The sequence below is a fragment of the Callorhinus ursinus genome, unplaced genomic scaffold (assembly GCF_003265705.2).
Source record: "Callorhinus ursinus isolate GAN/ISIS: 27379988/994484 unplaced genomic scaffold, GSC_fseal_2.0 scaffold25, whole genome shotgun sequence".
NCBI classification, from domain to species: Eukaryota; Metazoa; Chordata; class Mammalia; order Carnivora; family Otariidae; genus Callorhinus; species Callorhinus ursinus.
In genome coordinates, this window is record NW_027397087.1 from 38,677,686 (window position 1) to 38,697,696 (window position 20,011).

The following is a 20,011-nucleotide window of genomic DNA, read 5'->3' on the forward strand; positions in this document are numbered from 1 at the left end:
CAGCGCCCTCCCAGGAGGGCGTGGTCCTCGACGTCACAGAGGTCTGTCCCGCCCTCCTGCCCAGCCCACTACAGAGAGGCGGTTGGCCATTCGGCTTCCATCCGCTCCTTACCTATATTTGCACTTCGGGGCTAGGGGCGGCGCCCAGGCAAGAGGGAAGCGGAGACGTTCCCAGTAGTCTGAGAGCTTCCAACTTGTGTTGGAAAATTCCCAAGTAAACTCCGCTAAGTGGAGTCGGAAAGTTAACCCTTTCATTTCCCTGGAGGGCAAGTTTGGGAAGTCGCACTGGTCCAGGCAGGAGACTGGAGTCTGAGCCTATTTCGGCGGGAGTGGGGGACGGAGTTCCTGACCCAAGAGAACTTCGCTGAGCTAGGCGAGGGTTCTGGTGGTAGAGCCGAGCAGAGGGGTTCTTCTCGGAAGAACAGACCGTGCAGCTGTCCTACACACGTGCTGAGCCCTGATTCTTTTAGGTCTTGCCCCCTGCTGTCAAGTTTTATCGTTTTGGTGATGAGGATCCCTGAGCCCAGACAGGTTTAGGGCCTGAGCTGGGATTTGAATCTGGACATCAATTATTTGTTAAGGGAATGAGGGATTTCAACAATGGGGTAATGGCTGCTCCCCACTACCCTTATTTCTTCATATCTTTCTCCTCTGCTCATTTCTGCTGCCACCGAATCCAGCCACTGCCATTCTGCCATCCTGCTCTCATACAGGGCTTCTAATTGATCCATTGTTGTTTATGTTGTCAACAGAAATCACTTTAGGGCGCCGGTGTGGCTCAGTTGGTTAAGCGACTGCCTTCGGCTCAGGTCATGATCCTGGAGTCCCTGGATCGAGTCCCTGGATCGAGTCCCGCATCGGGCTCCCTGCTTGGCAGGGAGTCTGCTTCCCCCTCTGACCCTCCCCCCTCTCATGTGCTCTCTCTCTCTCAAATAAATAAATAAATAAAATCTTTTAAAAAATCGCTTTAAAGTGGACAAAATATAAAATATTATAACAATATCAATTATTTAAAATTATATAAGGGGCGCCTTCCTTATAATAGGCGCTACTATATATATATATGTGTATATATATATATATACACACACACATATATATATAATAGCCACCACTGAGTGGCTCAGTCGTTGAGCGTCTGCCTTCAGCTCAGGTCATGGTCCCAGGGTCCTGGGATCAAGCCCCACGTCGGGCTCCCTGCTCGGTGGGAAGCCTGCTTCTCCCTCTCCCACTCCCCCTGCTTGTGTTCCCTCTCTCGCTGTGTGTGTGTGTCTCTCTCTCTCTGTCAAATGAATAAAAATCTTTAAAAAAGTTATTATAAAATAATATTACATTATTTTATTTTTTTTAAACCTTACTGCTTGAAGTCTTTCAATTATTTTCCATAAAGACCCAAATTCTTGTATGGCCTCTAGGTCCTGTAGGATCTGCCCCCACCTATCCAGCCCTCCTCGTGGCTTTTCAGTTCCTCAAACTTCCCTTGTTCCCTCCCACTTGGGGACCTTTGCCCATGAAGTTCCCTCTTCCTGGTATGCTTTTAGCTGATGCCCTCATCAACCCTAGTTAACCCCTACTTATCCTTTCATCCAAGCTCAGATGCCCCCTCTTCAGGAGTGGCCTCTCCACTCTATAGGTTAGATCACCTCCTTCTACCACAACAAATGCTTATATTACCTTGTAGTTTTGCTTCATAATAGGTATTGCGGATTGTAAGTATATACTTGTGTTGGTGGTTATTTGTTTATGTCTGTCTCACTCACTAGACTGTAAGCCCCACAAGGGCAGGAGTAGGGTCTGTTTTGCTCATTGTTTTATTTCTGGCACTAACATAGTACCAAGCACATGATGGGCAGTAAGTAAATATTTATTGTTTACCTCACCCACTTTTCTTCCCTTCCTCTTTCCTGGCTAAATTCCAACTTCTCCCAGAAGGTTCATATGGCTAGGGGAGTGGGGATGAGGAGAAGGAGAGGTATTCAAAGGTAGCAGGTATGTGAGATGTGCTGTTTGTAGGATTCTTGTATTTTCCATTTTATTATTCCTTAGTGTAGGGTGAATCTTCCTTTGAAGTGCAGGCTGATTTATCCGAGCCAGGGGACCCCGGGGGAGGTGGATGTCCACAGCCGGGCAGAACATTACAGAGAAAACCACGCCTCATTTCCCCTGGGCATGTGAGGTAGAGACTGTGGGAATTGGGGAAGGGGGGAGGGAAGCAGAGTCAGGACTGTAGTTCCTCATTCCAGGTGCCTCAGCTGGCTGTCCTCCTCCTGGGCTGCTGACAGAGGTCTGGATGTAAGGGTCTATTTCCAGAGGATTAAGCAAGATTACTCCACAAACAAGGCTCAGCCCAGCCTTCAGCGTGCAGAGCTCCAGGTGATTCTCCCTGACTTCTGTGTGTGTGACATGTGAGCAGCTCAGCCTGGAGGAGCGACTGGGTTTGTGTCTGCAGTACTTAGGGCAGGGAGGATCAGAGGAGCACGGAGCACTGACTGCCTTCCTGCACCTCACACCATCTCATCTCACTCTCCCACACACCTGTCAGGCTGACATTGTTAGCTCCATTTTATAGAGGAAGAAACTGAAGCTGAGGTGGTTAAGGGCCTTGCATGTGACATTTGCCATCATCAAGCATCAGTGAGTCCCTACTTAGATCACAGCAATTCTGGGGCACCTGGGTGGCTCAGTGGTTAAGCATCTGTCTTCAGCTCAGGTCATGATCACAGGGAGTCCTGCATGGGCATGGGGCTCCCTGCTCAGCAGGAGGCCTGCTTCTCCCTCTCCTACTCTCCCTGCTTGTGTTCCCTCTCTCGCTGTCTCTCTCTCTGTCAAATAAATAAATAAATAGAACCTTTTAAAATTAAAAAAGAAAAGATCACAGGATTCTTTGCTACTGACTGAGCTACTCAGTAAAAGCTGAAGTTCTCACAATAGCCTGCAAAGTTCTGCCCACTGCCTTTCCTCTCTGACCACCTCACGTGTACCCCGCCTCCACACACATGCTCACTCTGCTCCAGCCACATTGGCGTCTCTGCTATTTACTCCAGAATAGGACAAACACATGCCCACGTTCCCACCGTAGAGTCTTTGCTTAAACTATTTCTTCTGCCAGAACATTCCTCCTCACCTTCAAGTCTGTGCTCAAGCCTCCCCTCCTCAATGAGACTTACCGAGACGTTTAAAATTCGGCAAACGGCTTCCCACTCCCACCCACCCCCCCTTACTTTTTCGTGGAACTTACCTTTCTTTCTTTCTTTTTGAAGTTTTTATTTATTTGACAGAGAGAGGACACAGCGAGAGAGGGAACACAAGCAGGGGGAGTGGGAGAGGGAGAAGCAGGCTTCCCGCGGAGCAGGGAGCCCGATGCGGGGCTTGATCCCCGGACCCTGGGATCATGACCTGACCTGAAGGCAGACGCTTAACGACTGAGCCACACTGGCGCCCCAAGGAACTTATCTTTCAACATACTATATGATTTACTTATTTATTATACTTATTTGCTCGTCTTCCCTTCACCAGAATTACGCTCTATAAAGGCAAAGGGATCTTGTTCTGGGATGTATCGCCAGCCCGCGGCATTTTGCCAGGGCTCAGTAAATCTCTGTCCGGTGAAGGAACGAACGAACGAATCCTGAGACCCAGGATTGCAAGCCGGAAGTCTCTGGGCTGCTGGAGGCTCCTCGTGACAGCTGGAGGGTGGGAGAGGCGTGAAGAGAGTCCGGGGAATGTCGGCCCAAGGCGCACGGGCCTCCAAGGAGGCGCTCGAGGAACTACATTTCCCATGAAGCTCTGGGAGCAGAGGGGCCGCGGGTGCTGCCGGGAAGGGCGTACGAGCCAGAAGCCTGGTCCGGTACCGGGAGGATGGCCGTTCAGCAAGGTGGGCTGTCGCCTGGGGTGCCGAGGAACGTGGGGGTGGGTCGCGTCGCGTCGCGGCGACCCTTCCGACCTGATATGCCAGGTGGGACCCAGGCTTGCGACTCCGCGGAAAGACAGATGGGCTCTGGACAGAGGAGGGGGCACCCGCGATGGGGATTGAGCCGTTGTTTCAGCTCTCGCAGGAGGGTCTTGAGGGGAGGAGCCGCGCGTGGGTCACTTCGAGACGGGGTGTCGTGTAATAGGTTCCTCCCGCTCCCTCCCCATCCCTCCACGCAACTATCTCCCTCATGTCTGCGGAGAAGCCTTACTGCCCGCTTTACAGATGGGAATATCGAGGCCTGCGGAGAACCGTCTCAACAACCTACAGACTACTTATTTGACTTTGTCCCCCAGACAGAACCCTCAGCTCGTGTCTAGTTTTCCCAAGACTGTAGGGTCAGCCCTCAGGAATGTAGTGGAAGCTGACCCACAGTCTCTGCCCTCCTGCCCCCTAGTATTCCCACTTTCCTGTGTGGTGCAGCACTATGCCTGGGGGAAGATGGGTTCCAACAGTGAAGTGGCTCGGCTGCTGGCCGGCAGTGACCCACAGGCCCGGATCTCAGAAGACAAGCCATATGCAGAGGTGAGACCCGGGTTGGATTTTATTTTACATATTTTTAAAAGACTTTATTTATTTATTAGCACAGAGCAAGAGAGAGCAAGAGTTGGGGGGAGAGGCAGAGGGAGAGAAGCAGACCCCCCGCTGAGGAGGGAGCCCAACACGGAGCTCCATCCCAGGCGAAGATAGATGCTCAACAGGCTGAGCCACCCAGGCGCCCCTGTATTTCACTTTAACAGCAGGTGAGACCAAAGGATTACTCCAGTCAGAGGGCCTGGGGCAAGTCCTGTGGGTCAGCTGGGAGAGGGAGGCCACAAAGCGGGAGGAGGCCCTCTTGGGGGCCTTCGGATCCCAACAGGTGATGAATCCAGAAGGCAGCACCGAAAGAAGAGAGGTTTTGTCGTACTAGGCTGGGATTTCGTACCCTCTTTCTCCCCAAGAACTCTCAGCATTTACTGAATTTTAATTCAGTTGAATTTTGAATGTTGAATTTTAATTCAACCCTCTTTTTAAGATTTTATTTATTTATTTGACAGAGACACAGCGAGAGAGGGAACACAAGCAGGGGGAATGGGAGAGGGAGAAGCAGGCTTCCCGCCGAGCAGGAGGCCCGATGCGGGGCTCAATCCCAGGACCCTGGAACATGACCTGAGCTGAAGGCAGACGCTTAACGACTGAGCCACACTGGCGCCCCTAATTCAACCCTCTTTGACAACTAAAACTTTTACTTTGACTAGCTTTTACATTTTAATAGCCTAATATATGTATTTTTCCTGCCCATTTAGGTGAGATAAAGCCAAAGCATAGCAAGGCCTCTACTTCTGAGATTGGAATAAGTGAATGTTAACCCTTCTCAGAGCCATTTGAGAGAGCTTTTTAGTGACCTTGACAGTGTAGGTGTCATTTTCATTGGACAGATGAGAAAATCAAGACCAAGTGACCAGAAATAACTAGCCCAGGCCTCCACAGCTGGTTGGAGGCAGAGCCTGAACTGGGTCTCCGGACTACTGGTGTTCTGGGGTCTGCTGTCTTCCTGTATGTCTATGATGGCATGAGCATTTATACCCAGGCCTGAGAGGCCCATCTCAGGATTCAGGTTGGTGGTGCCAGGTTCTTCTTTCCCTCCCAAGTTTCCTCTTTTTCTAGTTGTGGATGGGGTCCCACCCCCGGGGAGATGCCAAGATCCTTGACAATTGCATCTCACAGAAGACCCTAGGCCAGTGGATCGCTGAGAACCAGGACTGCTTGGGCTCAAAGGTCAAGGACACCTTTAATGGCAAGCTGCCCTTCCTCTTCAAAGTGCTCTCGGTTGAAACGGCCCTGTCCATCCAGGCACACCCTAACAAGGTACAGGATCAGAGTGGGATGGAGAGGTCAAGGTACAGAAGAACTCATGTCAAGGCCCTCCCACTACTTTTACCGCTGCCTTTTACCCCACCCACGCTGCACTCCAGCCCAAAACTAAATCTGGGCCTGACAGCTCCCAGTTTAGCTCTGGAAGGCTAGATGCTGGTGACACATGCTGGCTGCTAAATCTCAGTGGACAGCTGACCAGTCTGTGCCAAAGGAGCTTCTCCTGGGTTCCCCTCATCCGGCCCAGGACTACTCATGTCTGCTGTTTCCCCCACTGGCTCTCTGGGAGAGTTCACCTTCTAGAGCAGGGCAGGCATCTTAGCTGTTGCCTCAGCTCCTAGGCATTTGTCTGTCCAAACTTCTCATTTCTAGAAGGCAGAGTAAGACCCAGAGAAGACAGGGATCTAGCCAAAGTCACACAGCTTGTTCGCGTCCGAGCTTGGTTTGGTATTTGGGCTTCCTGATCCCCAGGCCAGGCCTCTTAAAGTCTCCCCCAGGTTTGGCCTGTGTTCCTGCCCTGGGTTGGCTCAACCCTGAGTTTCGGCATTATGCCCTGACTGGGCTCATTGCCAAAAGTATGAAGCCACTGCTGTCTGGCGACTGGGGAGGGGAGAGAGCAAGGGCTGGGTGGGACTGGTGTCCTACTAGCCTGGTAGGTGATGACTGCACCTTGACCATCCTCCTCGTCCCCTGGCCATCCCACAGGAGCTGGCAGAGAAACTGCACCTCCAGGCTCCACAGCACTACCCTGATGCCAACCATAAGCCAGAGATGGCCATTGCCCTCACCTCCTTCCAGGGTTTATGTGGTTTCCGGCCCATTGAGGAAATTGTGACGTTTCTGACAAGTAAGGTTGGGCAAATGCTGAGAACATGCATATTGGGCCTACGATGCATGGGCAACCCCAGGCAGAGCTGGAGCAATGGCAGAGAACAGAGGCTAAGTGTCACAGGAACTGGGGGGCTGGTTGGCCTGATGAATTCTTGAAGCCACTGGGGCAGGCCTGTGAGACCAGGCTCAGGTGTGGTTGCTGAGGCTGGTGGTGAGCAGTTGGTTTTCACCTCAGAGTTTGCTTAGCATCGCCTGGCTCCTTGGTTAGGGATGGGATAGGGAGGCCTCCTCCGACTTCCTGCTTCTTTGAGTTCCATCTTGCCATTCCTGATATGGGCCCTGGCCTGGCCTTCCTGCAGAGGTGCCTGAGTTCCGGTTTCTCATCGGAGATAATGCAGCAACACAGCTGAAGCAGAGCATGAACAGTGACTCCCAGTCTGTGGCCTCTGCTCTGCAGAGCTGTTTCTCCCACCTGATGAAGAGTGAGAAGAAGGTGGTGGTGGAGCAGCTCAATCTGTTGGTGAAGCGGATCTCCCAGCAAGGTGGGTGTTCTGCGCCTGGGTGCAGTGCCCTGTCCTGCCTTGCCCCAGCACAATACTAGTCCATGAGGACAGGCTTCTCAACCCTTCGGCTCAGGTGGAACACCAAAATGGTCCCTTAGATGACTTAGATGGCCTATTAGCAACTGAGCATTTCTTTCTGTCTTTGTGGAGCAGGGCCCTAGGTTGAGTGCTGCTTCCTAACTGGCTCTTTCTCTAGAGGGCTACAGACAGATGGGCCTGGACGACTATAAGGAGGTCTTCCACCTAGGCGTTCTGAGACTTCCCCGGCCCTACAGTCGCTCCTCATGGATGGATTTGTACTTTGGGCCTAGAGAGCAGGAAGAGGATAAGGGGATCCTCATCTCCTTTTCTCGAAAGGCCTGAAGCCCAGAAGCCCAGAACTTTCAATCAGTAGTTCTCTCCCCCCCCGCTTTTTTTTGTTCACACACACACGTTTCCTTAAATACCTGCTCTGTGCCCAACCTTGTGCTAACTAAGGAGAGTTCAGGAAATGACTGTGATGGGTGTGGTTGTCACATTTGGGTTGGGAGGCCAGTACAAGCAGTATAAAACAAGGCAGAGTGGACTCCAGGTATGAGCTTATGGGGCACATGTGATGAGGCCCCAGCCCCTTCTCTAGGAGACCCTGGAGCTCTTCTGGTTCTTTCTCTACACATTTCCCCTGCTACCTCTGAGCCACAGAGAACTATTTTATCCAAGCATATCCTTTTTCTTTGGGTTTTTTTTGTTTTGTTTTGTTTAGTTTTTGGTGTTGTCTCTGCTTGCATGCCTCCCCTTTGGGGCTTCTTGCACTCTTGACAGAACAGATTACGCTTGCCGGGAGTTCCCAGAACCCCCTGTTCCTAAGTGAGGTAGAGCCTTTAGCACCTGTGAGTCTATATCATCACATGCACACTTGTGAAAACCAGAGTTTTCTCCAGGCCACGGACCTGGCTCTTTGACCTTTATGTTCCCAGTGCTTAGCACAGAGCGGGTATTCACGTCTTTGTAGGAAGACTCAGAACCACCCTCCAATCCAGATCAGCTGGTTTCTTCACTTTGGCACTGACACATTCAGCTTTCATTTACTCATGCCCTTCCCTCCTCTCTGCACACTCAAGAAATTTGAGCTCACCACCCTGCCCTCCCCTAATTTCCAAAGCCTTCTCCCACTACTCTAGCCCAGGCTGAGGACACATTTTTGGTCCCGGGCATATTCTGCCTCTTGCTCTCTGGGGTGACCAACCAACTCGGTTTGCCTGGGACTTAATGATTTTCTGAGACACCGTACTTTCAGGGCTAAAAAAGGGAAGGGCCTGGGCTGTCTGGGACAGTCAGTCACCCCATATGGAACTCTTGGGCTATCCCCTAAATAGATTGAGCTCTACAGCAGTGGTTCTCAATCGGGGGACACTGGCAGATGTCTATAGACATTTTTTGTTTCCAAACATGGGCTGGGGGTGCTATCTTTTGGGTGGAGGCCAAAGGTGCTGCTAAACATCCTACAGTGCACAGGACAGCCCCCACAACAAAGGATTATCTGGCCCCAAACTTTAGCCCTTTTAGTGGCTGGAATAATGCTGGGCACATAGACAATCAGAATGGGGAAAATGGCATCTTTATGGGCTGGAAGATCAAGGAAGGCTGGCCCCCAAAGGGTGGGGTTGTGGCTAGGAGAACACACCTACCCGTTTCTGGATTCCTGTGGGCAGGGACTTGCCCAGGACTTGCTGGCCAAGGTGGGGCTATGAACACCACCGAGTGTGTTCCTAAGTGGCCTTGGGCTGCTCTGTGACCCTCAGTGGCTGCTGGAAACAACATGGAAGACATCTATGGGGAGCTCTTACTGCAGCTGCATCAGCAGTATCCAGGTGATATTGGATGCTTTGCCATCTACTTCCTGAACCTGCTTGCCCTGAAGCCGGGAGAGGCCATGTTTCTGGAGGCTAATGTGCCCCATGCCTACCTGAAAGGAGGTGAGCCACTTTTTGTTTGTTTTTAATATTTTAAGTAATCTCTGTAACCAGTGTGGGACTTGAACTCACAACCTCAAGATCAACAAGGGTCACATGCTCCTCTGACTGAGGCAGCCAGGTACCCCAAGGTGAGCCACATTTTAGCAGTGAGCCCCATTACCAAGCCTTGCTTCCTCATCTAGATAAAAGGGGGAGGGGGAGGTCAAAGAGAGACCTTTAAGGTCCCACCAGCTCTGACCTCCCAGGGTTCCTGGGGTGGGCTGGTTAGTGGCCAGTAGGGATGAAGAATGCCAGCTTAGTGTTAGACACTGCTTGACTCTTCACACGGACGCTGTGAGGTCACAGTACTCTCATGCTGCCGTCTGCGTGTGTGGGAACAGTCTGAACCCAGGCTCCATTGGCTCAAGGCTGTTCTCCCGCCTGCCTCACACCACCTTTGCCTGTCTATCTATCCAGGAATTTTTGTGGGAAAATACATTGCCGCAGAAAGGTGTCACATCTTGACTCTTGGCTGTTTATCTACTCACGAACAGGATTCTGTGGTAGAATAAAGTCTGGGGAGGGTTGGGGCTCCCCCAGGGGCTAACATGACACCCCAACAAAAGCGGGTGACCTACCACCTGTTTTTGGTATCTCTTAGCCCATTCTCCCAGAGTATGCATTTCACACATTTTTGCCTAACTCTGCAGGGGGTTCATGGCCCTCGGGTTAGGAGGCCCAGCCCTGATGAGCCAAACTCCAAGACATCCTTCATCAGGTTAGCACGTGGCACCTGTCTGTCCCCAGACTGTGTGGAGTGTATGGCGTGTTCAGACAACACCGTTCGTGCTGGCCTGACCCCCAAGTTCATCGATGTGCCGACCCTGTGTGAAATGCTCAGCTATATCCCCAGCAAGGACAGGCTCTTTCTTCCAACACGGAGTCTGGAAGACCCCTACCTCTCTATCTATGACCCCCCCGTGCCAGACTTCACTGTCATGAGGATGGAGGTGAGTGGGGGGGGGCAGTGGCGGCTATGGTGGTGGGTGTCTTTCGAATGGCATGAAAAAGCCTGGCAAGGGCCACAATGTGGAGTACACCTGGAACTGGGTTCCCTTTCTTTTAAAGGAGGTGGCGGGGGGTGGGGCAGGGTAGACATGGTCCAGCCGCTGCCACGGGGCCTACCCATTCCTTTGTACCAGGGACCAGATATGGGCCTCCATGCTGACAGGAGCCTGAGCAGTGGGGGGGAAGGTGGGCGAGCTCTCCCTCTCGCTACCCAAGGCTGTCCTGCCCCCCCCCCCCACCGTGAGCAGACAGGCACAGAAAATGAGCTGCATCATCCTGTTTCTTTCTGCCCAGGTCCCTGGCTCCATCACTGAATACAAGGTCTTGGCAGTGGACTCTGCCAGCATCGTCCTGGTGGTCCAGGGGAGAGTGACAGCCAGCAGTCCTACAGTCCAGACGCCAATCCCCCTGCAGCGTGGTGGGGTGCTTTTCATTGGGGCCAATGAGAGCGTCTCACTGAAGCTCACTGCGCCCGATGACCTACTGATGTTCCGTGCCTGCTGCCTGCTGTAGAGACCATAGCCTTCCTGGCTCTCTGACGGTTACCCTAAATCCTGGCTAGCCCCTTCTCAGGCCCAGCTCCAACCCCATCCCTGCTCTAGACTCGAGTATGCCCTGGAAGAGCGGGGGTAGAATAGTGAGCTTGAAGGTTGACTCCAGAGCAAGCCTCGGACAAACCACCTTTCTCTTGGGAGGAGGACCCTGGTGAGGACTAAGACCTGACACTCCCCTCGTGTCCTCACCATACCCGAGCCAGGCTCTCCTCAAGGCAGGAGGCAGCAGCTCTGTTCCAGCCGACAGCATTAGGCAGGCTGGTAGAAATCTGTGATTAGTTCAGCATCACTCACAGCAAGAGGGTAGGTAATTTCTAAGAAGAGGGTTCTGGTCCTGGGACTGCCCATTTCCTCAGCTGCAAAGGAGGGGGAAAGAGTTAGGCCTGTGGACTAATGTTACTCATTGTCACCCTCTGGCTCTGTCAGAGCAATTAAAGGTCACTTGTGTTGAGGCTATGAGGTAGCACCATTCCAGTCCTTGAAAGTGGGCTGATCGAGCCCTTCCTGGATGTCAGTTTTTGCTTTAATTCCTGCTTCCAACAGCTCCCCAGGGTGGGTATATATGGAGCCTTTTAAAGGAACATATGGGAGGGGCAGCCAGCTTCAGCTTTAGCTGTGGAGCTTGCAGGCTGACCTGGGGTCCTGCAGATGTGGAAGGTGTATCTAAGGACAGGTAGTCAGGGCAAGATTCCTAAGTGTTCTCAGTTGGCCTCAGGGCAGGGATCAGCAAACTAAGGCCAGCAGGCTGGATCTAGCCACAGCCATCATTTACATTCTGTCCTGCAGCTTTCAGGCTACAGTGGCAAAATGTTATAGACGCACCAAACTATATGGCCCGCGAAGCCGTTAAGTATTGACTGGCCCTTCACAGAGAAAGTCTGTTAGCCACTTCTTTAGAACACGTTCAGTTACTACACATATGGGGATTCGGAGACAGGGCGACCCCATTTGTGTTGTGAAGAGAAACCTAGCTACATTTTCTAAAATGGCAGAAAGTATACAGGACATCTGCTCGCCCTGTGCCTACCCTCTAGACATGGATACACCTCTGAGGGAGGTGGCACAGCTGTCTGAGATCCTGTCACCCCAGACTAAGCAGAGCCCCAGGCTGTTCACTCCTTCCTGGGGAGTAAGGGTTTAGACTGGCACAAAAGGATCTTTCCGTGCTGCTGCCCATTCTAGACCCCCTGCACAAGGGAAATCCAGGAAACTCCAAAAAAGTTCTGGCCAATCTGTTCTGGGGTTTTCTTGGCCTCCAAATTTTGTTCAGCTAAAAAACAAAAGATGACCTGGCAAAACAAAGGGTCTGCCAAAAGGAACGCCATCTAAAGAGAAATGCTGTACAAAGGTGTGCTCCCTCCAATGATGCAGGCCTGAGAATGATGCCCACTGGGACTAGCAGGGAGAGGGAGATCCTAGGAGGAATGGCCACAGCTGGGGCTGTTGGGCTTTTCATTTCAGAAGCAGAGGGCTGTGGTCTAGGCCTTGCTTTAAAATCCTGTTGCCACACAGGGACAGCTCAACTAGCATGATTGTATTTATTCTTAGACACTTCCAGAGCTGTAGAAGCCTAAGCCAAGAGTTCTGTACTCTGTAAACACCATACACATACTCCCCTCTGTAAGGTTAACTGCGAATACACCCCTCTCTCCCCAGGATGCTGTCACCTGCAGAATACCTAGCACTCTGAATTAAGGCACTTTGGCCCCAGGCACCTTGATGCCTTTACTGGTGACATTTTAGCCTGGGACCTCTCGCCCCAAACAACAGACCATTTCTACCCTGCCTAGCTGCCCTGTTCCTCCAAATTTCCCCACAAAGATAATGCCTTCTGCACGGAGTCAGCCAGTTCTGGAACATCCTCTCCAGGACCAGTGTTTAAAGTAACCACCATCTGGAGGGCATCTGTCTTGGGGTCCTGCTGCCACCTTCACCCACAGCTGCTGCTAAATGCTGCTAAATGTCCTAATTCCCCCACACACATGTAGCCCCACACTGGGCTTCCTGCTACCACCACCGTCCCTCTACACCGCCCCGCATCTGTGCCCTCTCTTCAGGTGCACTTCGGCACCTCTGCAGAAACCAGAAAGGCCTGAAAATAGTCTCTGCGGAGGGGCAAGGGGTTTGGGATGAAGATGTTCTGTCTTCCCTGCCTGCAGGCACGGGCACTAAGTGCTCAGCATGTGAGGCACCCGTGTGGCACTGCAGAGTCCCACTCCTGGAACAGTCTGTGTCCCTGATTCCCCAGGCCCCAACCTGAGGTGCCTGTGGCCTCCGTCCCCTCTCCCTCCTGTGATGCTACTAGATTATAAAATGTTAACCACAGCCCCCTGGGTGCCATATATTCTTAACTTTCTATGATTTGACAACAGCACCAAGACAGACGCCAATCAAGCACTGATAGATGACCCTCGTCATCTGACAAGGTCTTTTTAACTGACCTCAGCCTTTCAGTCACCTCATGTGGTAAAACAAGAGTCCATGTCATCCCTCATTCCTCTAGAGGCCACAGGACATCAAATAAATCACCAGATCAGGCACTTCCCAAGGGGGCCCCACACCCCAATCCTAACCTACCGCGCCCCTCACACTGGGAACCATGTCCACACCCCTCCAGTGCTCGCCACGGCTCTAGGTGAGGCCAAAAAAAAAGGAACCACTGAAAACAATTCTAGAGAGGACCGGTAGAGCAAGAGATACCACCTGGGGTGGGGTGAACTAGCACAGTCACTGAGGAGATTAGGCCTGTCTCAGCTGTGTTCACACTGAGGGCTGAGGCTGGGTTACCCCAGAGGTTTACTGTCACGCCCAATCCTCAGTATCTGCGGGGAGGCCCATGCTGGCGTGAAGGGAGGCCCTCTGCATTGGGCAATTATCTCCTCCAGCAGGGGCCCTGGCAGCTGGCGCACGTCCCTCCTCCCCATCCTGGCGTCCTTACGTGTAGGGTGCACAGCCCACACAGCTGTGCCAGTACACTTCTCACCCACTGCTGGTCTCAAGTTTCAAAAGCTAAGTAGGAAGGCACCTGACCGCTCCCTGCAGCTCCCTCTGCTGGTCACCCAAACCTGCAGGCTTCTGGGGTGAACTCCAGTCCCTTCACCCAACCTTTACACTCAAAGACTGGGTGTTGAACTAGCTAAGACCAAGGCAAAGAATGGTAGCCAAGGAAAGACAAATAAATAAATATGTACATAGTGGAGCAATTTTTTTCTAACTAGGGGTGGGCTGACCACAGTCACTAAACCCACCCAGTTTGAGACAGTTGGGGATGCTCTGGGTCCAGGGATTCTGGAAGCCTTGATCCTGCTGTGCAGGCTGTATTCCCTGCCAGAGCCAAACAGGTGCAAGGGGAAGAGAGCCAAAGGGCCCTGCTTTATGCATTCTTGAGGGTCCCACTGTGGAGCCAGGAAGACAGAACATTATGGAATTTCTTAAACTGGTCCCAAATAGTTCAGCTAGTTTCCAAAGACTCCCAGCTGCAAGCCACAAAGTGCCATTTTCTGCTTCCATACAACACCGTCCGGCATAGCCCGGACACAAAAGCTCTTTCTCCCTCCATTGAGCAGGACAAATACCAGTCAAGATGTCTGCAAGATTTCCTTAGCCAACTCTTGTCACCACAAGCATCAGAATTCCTCTGCTCCTGCCCTTATTAAAGTGGTTTTTCCAAACTCTGCTCTAATAGCAGAGGAAAATTGCAGAATTCCACCTGTCACCCTATGGCCCACATGGGGGCCTCTGGCCTGAGAAGCACCAGGTAAGGCGTAACTGCAGGTCATTGACCTTCCCAGAGAGTCAGTGCCTCCAGTGATTCTGGGGCTGACAGCAGTCCCCAACTGCACTGTGGCCTAAGAAGGGCCAACAGGGCTCTGCAGGCATGGTGAGCAGGGCCCATCTTAGGGGGTTATGTCTACTGGAGGGTACAGGAGGAAGAGTCCCCAAGACAGCACCAGCAGCAGGAGCACGTTGAAGAGGCTATAGGCTTGGGAGGAATGAGGTCCAAGTCCTCATCATCTGGAATCTCATCCAGGTGATACCCATCCTGGAGCAGCTGCCGGCTCACATCCTGGTTCACCTGCTAAGAGCAGAAGAGGAGAGAACTATAAGCCAGGTGGCAAAGCAGAAATAACTGCTGCCGAAAAGGGCAGACCTACATTCCCTTACCAGAGCTTCCTGTCCACGCTCCACCCTCAGGACAACTCCACGCATCACTGTACTACATGAGGAAGTGCCCCCACCCAGCAACGAGGGGCCCCAAGCAGCCCGAGCCAGTCCTGTCCAGGCTGCAGTGTCACTAACCCCCAGGGGAGCTGTTCTCACTAAAGAATCCTAAGGCATCTGATGTAAATATCAGATTCCAGATTACATTTGAAAGTCAATGGCCTTGTCCGCTGGTCCCTGTAAAGGCTGAAGAATACGGGACAAGGATACCAGAACAATGGGGTAGAAGATGAGTTATGTAGAATGGGGTGGGGAGCAGCTTTGTCCACACTGCCGGTTAAACGTGCTATAGCCTTTATGCCAGCAGAGCCTGCTCCCTGCAAAGTGGACCCTGTCAGCCTCGCTTTACCAGTTCCGCTGAGCAGAAGAAACAGGAGATTGGGAACAGCATAGGACTTTCTCTGGCTCTTGGCTAATTTTTCTTTTCTTAGTTTTAACTATCTCAGGCACCCAGATATTCAAGGAGGATAAAATTTACAAACTGCTTCTATTCTCTTTGGCAGACACTCGGGGGGTGGCCAAGGGTTTCCAGAACAAGGAAAAAATACCAGTGGCGTACGGTCATGTCTCCAGCATTCTGCCTCTATCTAAGGCAGTAAGCTGCACATGACAGATCTTTCCGTCCCCGTGTCTCTGTCTGGGACCGTCACTCTGGAAATGTGTGCAAAAGGCCAGCCCACCGGTATCTCAGTCTGAGCTCCCATTGATGGAACAACTGAAGGAACACACGTTGTTTGGCCTGGAAGAAAGCAAGCTTGGTGGAGAATGGCCAGGGGAGAGACAGGACTGCTGATCTCAGATAAAAAGCAATCAAAGAAAGGGACACTAGAATTACTGGGTGACACTGGAGGGCAGGCCTAGGACCACTGAGTCCATCCTGCAGGAGACACTTCAAATTAATAAGGAAGACTTCTCTAAGAGCTACCTGAAGAAGGAATTTGTGTGTGTGTGTGTTGGAGTAAGGGCAGGCAGAGGGCTTCTTGGAGGGAGTGAGTACCCAGTTACAAGAAGCATTCAAGCAAGCAGAGGCTGGTAAACACTTAGGTGGGATTTTTCAAGAGGATTCCTTTTCTAAGTGGTCACCTGGGCTAGAAGACTTGAGTGGTCCTTTCAGCCCTAAGGGTCTATGGTCTCTTGGATTTTCAACAGCTTTCCTCAGACACCTATACCTCTGCTGGGGGAGTAGGGCAGAAGAGAAGATTGGAGAACAGACCGGAAGTCTGGCACAGTGCTGTGCATACAGCAGGCACAAGACAAGCATTTGGCAGTGGCGGTGACGCTGCCTGCAGCCTGGCCCCGTGCAGAAAGGCGCTCTGGACTTGCCTCTGCAGAGGAATACCCGGAGGAGTATCTGGATTCCAGCTCCCCATCACTAGGAGAAGAGGAAAACAGTCAGTTCAGGGGAATGCCTGTGGAGCCCAGCTGCAAACGGCAAGGTGGAGAGCATGCAAGGGGGTCTGGAGGACTTGTGAAACAAAGACCATCAAAGAACTCAAGCCCAGAATCTGTCATGAGTATCACTGACTCTTTCTACTGGCTCTAGCAGGGATAGGGTCACTGTCACTAACAGTGAAGATATAACGGGGGGGGGGGGGAAGGATTCCCCCACACGAGGTTAGTGTTCCAAATCGAAGAGCAGCATGATCACCTGAGTCCTCTAACCAAGCTATCCTGGGAAGGGATAATGCTCTGAAGACAGGTCTGGAACATGCATGAAGGGTCTTGGAAGAGATCTGCAGTTTTACCCAAGTCACCCCCCAAGGGATATTTTCAAGGAGAGCACTCACCTGTCAGAGTCGAGGGACACCAGGTTTTCATCTGGACTCTGACTAAGGGCAGTATAGCCCTTGTTAAACTTCACTGACCTGAGAGATGGGGAAGAGACCAAGCATAGATAAAGCAACATTTCACAGGGAAAGCCAGAGTCCTTGCTCTTATGGAAAAAGAACTAACTGTAGTACTCCTGTCTTGCCTTCTGTCACACAGCTACCACTGCCTGCCCTGTATCTGGCTACAGCCACTGGGAATATGCACTTCCCCACACCACTCCCCCTACTGCTCCTGAGGAAAAGCACACCTACTCTTTCGAGTATGGGGAAAGCTCCCCCACTTCACCTTACTTTAACCAGCGAACAGAAAAACTGCAAGTCCTGGGGCAAATCTCTTCTTCACCTCTCTTGAGTTTGAGCTGTTATCTATAAGAGGCGCTGGATAAGGTCCTATCCAGCCCTCAGAGTTTACCATTCTGTTGAAAAAGAAATACAGCACTGGCTGTTCCCACACTGCTTTCTAATCTCACTCCTAGGGTACCCAGCCACTGTGCTGCTCCCAGAGAATGATCCCATGCACTGACAAAACTGTTATTCCAAAGCCCTTTCCTTGACATCATTACATCCTTAAAGGAAAAGAAAAGGTCATTTCTCTTCCCATTTTAAAATAGTGAAAAAGACGGGTTGGCGTCAGGTGAATCACTAGCTCGGTCTTAAAACGTGAGAACTCTTGTCTCCCAGCCCGAGGACCAAGGCCTTTAATGGAAACTGCTTGCACAGAGGAGGTGGCGCCTGCTGAGACCTTTTCGCTGAAGAGTCGGGGCGGTTCGGCGAGGCCCCCAGCATGCCTTTTCTCCGTAGAACAGCCTTGGCCAGGTCCCGGTGCTTCTCTGGAAGTCAAAAGGCCCGGGTCAGCGGGGTCTTCCCCACTCCGCGGTGTCTCCCAAACGCCAGGAGCCCCCTCTCTCCGAACAGATTTTCTGGGACGGGAGCGGGCTGCAGCTGCCCCTTCAGGGTCGCCCCGGCAGGGCTCCGGAGCCAGCCCGGGGGACCAGGTAGCCCGCCCAGGTAGAGACACCCCCCCATCGGGCCGCACTCACGCAGCTTGGCCTGAATGGAAGGCGCGCGCGTCACCATGTACGGTCCCCTCTTCTCCACAACCGCCGGGGGCCGCTCCCCCAATCGGGGGACTCCACTGCCGCTTCGCCCGAAGGGCAGCCCCGTAGCTCCCGCTGCGCAGTCCGGGGTCCCGCCGGGCCGGGGTCCCGGGGTAGACGTCCGCACCCCGGACCCGCTGGGATCCGCAGTCGCCATGCTCCGGCGACTGCCCGCCGCGACGCAGAGCCCCGCCTCTTGGCTTACGAGTCGTGGGCAGGGAGGGAGGCGGTCTCTTCCGAGAAAGATGGAGACGCGCAGGCGCGGGCCTTATCCGCCCAAGCTTTCTGGCCCCGCCTGCTGTGGGGATAGCACAATTGTTCCGCACTGCCGGGGGCTGGGTACTTTCAGTTCCGGCTTTTGAGACCCACCGCGGTACTTGTAGTCGGCCGGAACCTGGGCATGTCGAGGCCAGTTCTGTCGCCAGTGAAAAGAAAATACCGATATTTATGCATGGCCGTGGCTGTGCGCGCGCTGGGCAGAGCCCTTCCCTCCAACCCCCCCGCGGCGCGCACGCGCTCTCCTCAGGGTCTCCGCGTGGGTCAACTCGCCACATCCCGAGCTCCCAGAGGCGAGCCCTGGAAAACCTGGGTTGAACTCAAAAGAGCTATATGAGGAAAGGAGATATTAAGCACCCTTGTCCAGAAAAGGAAACAGGTTGGAGAGGTTCAAGGCCTTTGAGCCGGTCAGACACTAGAGGCATTGCCTGGACTGATCTATCTAACGTCAAAACCCCGTTACTTCCAACACTATTTGGTGCCCGACTCTCTCTAGCCCTCAAGTTTGCACATTTTAAAATGGAGCCAACATCACTGCCCGCCGTACAGCGAAAAATAAGTGCAAAATAGGCTGTGGAAAGAAGGATGAAAGTGCACTGAGTCTCTGTGTGGCAGGGCATGGAGATGTCATGGCTCTTCACTTCTCTGGCCCCCAAGGGATGTGCTTGTGGCTGGCTGGAAAGAAGCTCCAGATCCTTGTAGGAATTGCCGAATCTCATGAGGCTGCCACGGGCTAATTGACTGGCCTCCAGAGGGTAGGTCAACAATATGCAATTTTGAGTCATCAGAACCACCCAAACAGTTGAGCAGGACTATGCCTTAAGCAGGATAGGAAAAAGGAATTTAGGACTGGAAAAATCAGAAGCACACAGGAATGTTAACTATTTTGGTGGATTCCACCCTTAAAAAAATAGTTTATTTTAGATAGAGCAGGAGTACGAGGGGCAGAGGGAGAGGGAGGGAGAACCCCAAGTAGACTCCCTACTGAGCGCAGAGTGAAAAGCAGGCGGATCCCACAACCCTGAGATCATGACTGAGTGGACACCAAGAGCCCTTCGCTTAACCGACTGTACCACCCAGGCGCCCAGAGCCCCGTTTTAGACGTCCGTAAACAGCAATTTCATATGGCTCGACTCTTTTTTTTTTTTTTGAAAGTAGGCTCTAGGCCTAGTGTGGAGCGCATCTAGGGGTTTGAACTCAGGACCCTGAGACAAAGACCTGAACTGAAATCAAGACTCCGCCCCCCCCTTAATGGACTGAGCCACCCAGGTGCCCCCATATGGCTCAACTTTATATTGAATCCTCGTGACTTCCCAGTGTAGCCGGTTGTTGTTCCTATTAGGCAAGTGAAGCTTTGGCTTGGTCAAATTCATCACTTAAGTGGGAACCCTGGGATTCGAATCCAGCTCCCTGTGGACTCCCAAGACATGTTTTTCTCATGGTTATGCTGCCTGTTAAACTGATGGGGACTTCACCAAGGGCCAAAGAAAATGTGACCAGAACCCACACAATGTCACAAGATCTCCAGGAACTTGTAGCAAGAGTGTGAGTGCCCTCATTCATGCCCTTCCTAGGTCTCCCATCATTAATGCTCAGTTAATTACAATGTGATTGAACAGGTTCTGCCACTTACCAGCCAGGTATTTAACTTCTTTATATCTACATTTCTTTAGCAGAGAAATGGAGATAATAATAGTACCTATCCAACAGAATTGTGAGGTTAAATTGTCAAGTGCGTGGAATGACACCTCGCATATAAGAGCTCAAGATATGTAACTTTATGGGGGAACATGCAACTCTTAATCTCAGGGTTG

At 52.1% G+C, this 20,011-nt stretch overlaps 2 protein-coding genes across 8 annotated transcripts; one reads left to right on the forward strand and one right to left on the reverse strand.

The window, feature by feature from the left end:
* The first annotated feature begins 3,788 nt into the window (after positions 1-3,788).
* Positions 3,789-11,230, forward strand: MPI (mannose phosphate isomerase). 5 transcript variants are annotated; one of them, XM_025883748.2, is made up of 8 exons: positions 3,789-3,874; positions 4,368-4,495; positions 5,618-5,818; positions 6,530-6,671; positions 7,015-7,197; positions 9,000-9,173; positions 9,960-10,162; positions 10,515-11,230. In XM_025883748.2, the coding sequence occupies exons 1-8, from the start codon at positions 3,859-3,861 to the stop codon at positions 10,731-10,733; spliced, it is 1,266 nt and encodes a 421-aa protein (XP_025739533.1). In that variant the 5' UTR covers positions 3,789-3,858; the 3' UTR covers positions 10,734-11,230. The 5 variants fall into 5 exon arrangements, with proteins under 5 accessions (XP_025739533.1, XP_025739534.1, XP_073733470.1 ...); XM_025883749.2 differs by lacking the exon at positions 10,515-11,230 and having other exon boundaries at positions 9,863-10,087; XM_073877369.1 differs by lacking the exons at positions 3,789-3,874; positions 4,368-4,495 and adding an exon at positions 4,536-4,713 and having other exon boundaries at positions 5,257-5,818.
* A 1,068-nt stretch (positions 11,231-12,298) lies between these two features.
* FAM219B (family with sequence similarity 219 member B) lies at positions 12,299-18,388 on the reverse strand. Of its 3 annotated transcripts, none has more exons than XM_025883751.2 (5): positions 17,865-18,381; positions 17,567-17,654; positions 16,783-16,860; positions 16,319-16,367; positions 12,299-14,849 (listed from the first exon to the last, which is right to left on the reverse strand). In XM_025883751.2, exons 1-5 carry the CDS (start codon positions 18,076-18,078, stop codon positions 14,685-14,687), a joined length of 594 nt encoding a protein of 197 aa, XP_025739536.1. In that variant the 5' UTR covers positions 18,079-18,381; the 3' UTR covers positions 12,299-14,684. The 3 variants fall into 3 exon arrangements, with proteins under 3 accessions (XP_025739536.1, XP_025739535.1, XP_025739537.1); XM_025883750.2 differs by having other exon boundaries at positions 12,299-14,852; positions 17,865-18,378; XM_025883752.2 differs by having other exon boundaries at positions 14,714-14,852; positions 16,209-16,367; positions 17,865-18,388.
* Positions 18,389-20,011: the final 1,623 nt, after the last annotated feature.

Bases quoted from the DNA above. Each gene is read 5' to 3' on its own strand.
- FAM219B (XM_025883750.2), bottom strand. From the start codon at position 18,078: ATGGCGACTGCGGATCCCAGCGGGTCCGGGGTGCGGACGTCTACCCCG. The intron at 16,368-16,782 runs GTGAGTGCTCTC...CTCTTCTCCTAG, and splicing joins GTGTCCCTCGACTCTGACAG to TGATGGGGAGCTGGAATCCA. The intron at 14,853-16,318 runs GCAAGTCCAGAG...TTCTGCTCTTAG, and splicing joins CCGGGTATTCCTCTGCAGAG to CAGGTGAACCAGGATGTGAG.
- MPI (XM_025883748.2), top strand. The intron at 4,496-5,617 runs GTGAGACCCGGG...CTCTTTTTCTAG, and splicing joins AAGACAAGCCATATGCAGAG to TTGTGGATGGGGTCCCACCC. The intron at 7,198-8,999 runs GTGGGTGTTCTG...TGTGACCCTCAG, and splicing joins GAAGCGGATCTCCCAGCAAG to TGGCTGCTGGAAACAACATG.